The sequence below is a fragment of the Varanus komodoensis genome, unplaced genomic scaffold, assembly GCF_004798865.1.
Source record: "Varanus komodoensis strain SLA01 unplaced genomic scaffold, ASM479886v1 scaffold28, whole genome shotgun sequence".
Taxonomy (NCBI): domain Eukaryota; kingdom Metazoa; phylum Chordata; class Lepidosauria; order Squamata; family Varanidae; genus Varanus; species Varanus komodoensis.
This window is the reverse complement of record NW_025335727.1, coordinates 1-5,580: the sequence shown is the minus strand read 5'-3', so window position 1 is coordinate 5,580 and position 5,580 is coordinate 1. Positions and strand designations below refer to the sequence as shown.

Sequence of the window (5,580 nt, the reverse complement as noted above, 5' to 3'; positions counted from 1 at the left end):
AAACACTGCATATACCGGCTGCTTTCGCTCTGCACTGGTGCTCCTGTTTTCAAAGGCTGGCTGGCTCTTGCATGCGTCAAGTATGAAGTGCCTCTGGTTTGCCAAGCACACGGATATAAAGCCTGTTTAACGTGTATTGTTGCAATCGGTGTCTCCTTCGTTCCTAATTTATTATTAAAATGTTTTAATAAATAATAATAATAATAATAATTCCTCAGAACTTGTATTTTCAAATGGACACACCTGGATGCAGCAAAAGGAGATTGGTTTAATTCTGATGCAGAAGCTGGAAGTGGAGAAGAAAAGCATTGCAGGACCGGTAGAAGAGGAGGCCTGTCAGCTTGTGGAGAGCTTTGCACTTGTAAAGGGTACGTGATATTGAAAGGTAGTGCTGCGGCACTATCTTCACAGAGCGTTTTTAAAAAATGCAAACAGTGTCTATGTATTTTGGAGAGGGAGCTGACAGATTTTCAGTTGTTTTCTAATGTAAATGTTGCCTTTGTCCCAGCATGAAATTTCAACCTCAGTGTCAAGCGGAGAGCAGAATCAGACTGTTTGCACATGTCTCTGTTTGCAGGGAGGCCCCTTGACCCTTTATCACTCATCACTAAGTCCGTGTGTAATGTGGTATGTGCTGTGGCTTTCGGGCACCGATTTTCTACCGAAGACAAAAGTTTCCAGTTGCTGACTGAAGCTATTGACATTGCCTTAAAACATGGAGGGAGCTTCGTTTACACAGTGAGTAGTCTTTCACATTCCCATTGTTACCCAGGCTTCCTCAAAGGCCATATCCCATGATCCACGTCAAAGAGCCGGGTGCCCCGGGCCCAGTCTAACCTACTTCGCAGATCTCTTATGAGGACAAGAGAGCTGAAGGAACATTAGCCGAGCTCCTTGGAGGAAGGGTGGCATAAATTACCAATTTTGAAATAATAGACATCAGTGTGTAGGAGCTGGAATAACTCCCCAGGGAGGAAAGGTTGCAAAGCTGGGACTGATTTGCTTAGAATAACAATGAGTAAGGGCAGACACGAGGAATTCAAGGGAGAGAAGGGTTGGACTGTCTTCTGATCATGATGACGGAATGCCGTGTCCAACATCAGATGCAGTATTTATTTATTTATTTCTCGATTTATATCCTGCCTTTTTCCTACAAAGGGCTCAAGGCAGCTAACATCTCATTCTCCTCCTCCATCTTATCCCCACAACAACAACCCTGTGAGGTAGGTTGGGCTGAGCATCTGTGACCGGCCCAAAGTCACCCAGTCGGCTCCATGGCTGAGCGGGGACCAGAACCCAGATCGCCTGAGTCCCAGTCCCAGGCTCTTAACCACAACTCCACACTGGCTCTCTGCATGTCAGCTGCTGGGGAACATGGGTGCGAGGGTGCTGCGGCGCTTGGCTCCTGTGTGAGGGTTTTCCACGGGCAGCGGGTTGGCTTTAGTGGAGACGGAACGCTGGACTGGGTGGAGCCTTGCTCTGAGCTCGCCGGGCCCTTTTCCTGTTCCCCAAATGGGTGCCCGCCAGCTGCGGCAGCTGCAAGTCCAACCCATCCCAGCCATCAGGGCTGTGGAGCTGAGAAGCACTGGGCGAGGATTTCAGGGGCACAGCAGCCCACGGGAGCAACGGCGGGACTTATCCACAGCGTGCTGCCTGGGGCAGCATATTCATTAGGGCTGCCTTTGAAAACAGTCCAGAGACTTCACTGACCCAAAACGGGGCAGCAAACTTGTTGATGGGAACTGGCGTATGAGAACTTACCATGCCAGTCCTTTTCCAGCTGCACTGCCTGCCAGTTAAGTCCAAGCCTGATTCACGGCCCTAAATGACCTGGGGACAGGTTATCTGAAGGAATGCCTGGTCCCGTATGTACCTACCTGGCCCAGAGGCCATCTTCGGGAGTCCCTTTCTGGGAGCTGCCTCCAAAGGAAGTAAAGCCCGGAGAAGGGCCAGGAGAAAGGCCTTTTCGGTGGTGGCAACCTGGCCATGGAATGTGCTCCCCAGAGAGGTGTGCCTGATGCCTACTCTGCATTCTTTTTGGCACTAGGTGAAAACCTTTTAACTTTTAAACTTAGGTTTTAATATTGCATTTTATTCTGTACGGCTGCTATAACTCTGTGCTGATTCAGTTGTAATTGCTGTGGTTTTATTTTCTTATGCCCCCGCTCCCACACACACTTATTTGGGAGCCTCAGCGATCGGACAGTGTCAACATGAGAGAGAGGGAGAGAGATCTCATAAGTCGTGTGCGTGCTCGTGGATGGTCGTGTGTGCATAAATAAGAGGACGGCAGGGAGAGAAAAGGAGGGAGTCATGGCATGGGGCAATGGACAGAGTCTGTGTGAGAGAGGATGAGTGCTGGAAAGGGAACGAGAAAAGGACCTTCCTGTCCACCACTGATTCTGGCTTTGACTACTTTCCCCCAAGGAAATGCTGAAGCCCTCAGTCTTTTCCAAAGACACCTTGACCAAATCGATGGTGGCTCAGACACCTGCGTTTCTGGCCTCCTCGTGCTAAAGGAGTGACAGGATTCTGCTTTCTTCTTTCCTGCAGCTGCTTAGAAAGTTCCCCTGGGTTATGAGGCGGCTCCCAGGGCCCCACAAGAAGGCATTGTCCTCCAGGGAGCTGGTGCTTTCATTTGTAAAGAGAGAGATCAAGAAACACAAGGAGAATCGGGCGGGGTGTTTGCCACAGGATTTCACTGATTTCTATCTGCTTCAGATGGAGAAAGTAAGTAGCCACTTTGCTTGTCAAAGCAGTTAAGCCAAGAAATTATTACCTTCTTTGCTGAGATTGAACCAAGGGTTTCCGAAGAGGCACCTGGATGATTTGTAGGCTTCAGAGAACTTTGGCATTGTCTCTGTCCCTCCATCACTCCCTGCAGCGCTTCCCCTCTATTAGCATCGGCTCTTAAGGTGGATCATAATCCCCAAGTTACCTGAAAAGGCTAGAAACCCTTCGATACAGAGCATGGCATCAAAGCATCACAGAGCAGTTGAGCTGGAAGGGGCCAGAAGGCCATCAGGTCCAACCCCTGCACAGTGTGGGAGTCCAGGCCAAACCTTCCCCATCAGATGGCCGTCCGGCTGCATTCTGAATGCCTCCAGTGTGGGAGAGCCCACCACCTCCCCAGGTCTTGGGCTCCACTGCTGTACTGCTGTAGCAGTCAGGAAGGTCTTCCTGATGTCCAGCCAGAACCTGGCTACTTGCAACTTGAGCCCACTATTCCTTGTCCAGCATGATGGAGAAGAGATCCCGCCCCTCCTCTGCGAGACAGCCTTTTAAGTATTTGAGAGGTGCAGCCGTATCTCCCCTCATTCTTCTCTTCTCCAGGATTTTTTCATCACCTTGGTTCTGAATACACTGAAGGGCCATAGCACCTAATGTATATGTGCCACGTCTTTGAAGGACAACCTTTAATTTGTTGCGGACAATATCCCACCTCTCTGTTGTCCACCACAGAGCAAAGGGGACTGCAAATCAACCTACAGTGAAGAGAAGCTGGCAGAGTGTCTTCTCGACCTCCTTGTCGCCGGGACGGAGACAACAGCCACGACTCTGCAATGGGCACTCCTCCTCATGGCGACTCATCAAGATATCCAAGGTGAGAGGAGAGGCTGTTGTTGATCCCATTAGGGGAACAAATATTTTTTTCAGTATCAGACTGAAATTCTCTGAGATGAACTTACCCGGTGGGTAATTGATATGTATGCCCGTCTCATGGGCCTTTAAAATGAGTACATTCAAAAATAGTACGTCATTTACTTCAAGCCCTAGCCATGTCCTTAGTGGTTTGAATACATTAAAGAGGCTTGCTTCGAACTAAATGAGCTTGTGGTTAGCATTTTAGAAAGGGCAAGAAAAACCAATTAAACTGAAGGCGTTGGCTTCATATCTTAGGATAGAATACTTTTCCACGCACAGTTTGCTAAATAGTTGATGGAAACAATGTTTTTTATTTAGTAAGTAACTTGGAGAAGATTCTTCAAAGGTTGCTTAGAAATACTTTTAGATGAAATGAGAAGAAAACCCATGGGCTTCTCACTGAAACACAAGGAACCCCCCGACAGACACATACTGCACCCCAAAATAGCACAAACTCTCACCATCACCTGTGTGGGGAACAGCCAAGGAGAAAAAGGGTGGGAGACCTAGTCCTGAGATTATCCGATGCTCACACTGAGATCCATATCGTGTCACAGACTTTGGCCTCAGTTCTAGGCATCCCATGTCGTTTCTAGGCCAGCCTTTGCTAGCCTGGTCCACTGTAGATGCACTGGATTGCATTGGATTGCAATGCCCATCATTCCCAGCCAGCATCTGACAGGAATCAGGTTTGAGAAAGCTGGCAAAATAGATATGTGCCATAATATATATGTAATACTTTGGAATTTTGAGGTGTACCCTGGATTTCCCCCAGTATTGTTTGGATTACCATAATGGAAAGTTTTCCTGTAACAGAATCATGGGAAATAATTTCCTGCAGAATAAAAGTAATGTCCTAACTTTGCTGGGGTAGCCACATTGACCAGAATAAAGGTTTTCCTCCCACCTCAACATTTCCCTCAGATAAAGTCCACAAGGAGTTGAAAGATGCCTTGGGTTCCACTCCGTTCGTCTGCTATCAAGACTGGAAGAAACTGTCCTACACCAATGCTGTGATCCATGAGATCCAGCGTGCTAAATATGCCATCTTATTCAGAGTCTTCAGAAAATTTACAAAGGATGTGAACATCTTCGGTTTTCTCATTCCTAAGGTATCTAAATTTGGTACAGCTGAACCTCTGTAAACCAAGAGCAAGGATATTAGAGAATTAGCATGTTAAGAGCTGTGTCCACACAAGACTTTCTGTGTAATGGAAATTCGAAAGGAGATAAGACGTCTTTTTGCTTCCCCCCACTCACTCAGAGTGTCAGACTGCACTGGAGTTAGTGTGTCATTTCTGCACAATCTGTGCCATTTCTTTTACTTGTGTGTTGCACGGTACCTGGTGAATAGGGGAGCCAAGGAGTGCTCAGGTATTTAATATACTTTCCAAAATAACTTCCCCTATTTAGTAGCAGGAATACTTCACGAGTCTCTATTTGCAGTAAAATCTCTTTTGGTTTTACTGATAGCAAAAAACTCTGTGCTGGTTTCAGGAATAAGGATTAGAAATTAACCAGCAAATAATGCCAGTTTAGTTCACTGTTGTGAAGAGGGATTTTTTTGTTAAAGCAGTTTCACAGCATGGTACAAAAGTTTTCCCCTTGCTTGTGTGTGTGTGTGTGTGTGTGTGTGCGCGCACACACACACACACACACGTAAACATGCTAAAGATTATTATGGAAACCACAAAGGACTGATTTGTTTGTCTTCTGTTTCTTCTTCCAGGGGACTTCTATTAACCCTGGTCTGAACTCTGTTCTTCTTGATCCTAAGTTATGGGAAACACCTGAAAAATTCAACCCAAATCATTTTTTAGACAAGGCTGGAAAATTTGTAGCTAGAGAAGAATTTCTGCTATTTGGTACAGGTAAATGGAGAAGTAATTTCTTGTTATATTATTATTATTATTATTATTATTATTATTATTATTA

The 5,580-nt window shown here is 46.4% G+C and overlaps 1 protein-coding gene across 1 annotated transcript; it reads left to right on the top strand.

Moving 5' to 3' along the window:
• Positions 1-226: 226 nt before the first annotated feature.
• Positions 227-5,516, top strand: LOC123025667 (cytochrome P450 2J5-like; the record flags this gene model as incomplete). Its single annotated transcript, XM_044434628.1, has 6 exons — positions 227-368; positions 578-738; positions 2,554-2,730; positions 3,463-3,604; positions 4,570-4,757; positions 5,375-5,516. Coding segments are annotated over exons 1-6 (931 nt in total), but the record flags the coding sequence as incomplete, so codon positions are not given.
• Between the last annotated feature and the right edge of the window lie 64 nt (positions 5,517-5,580).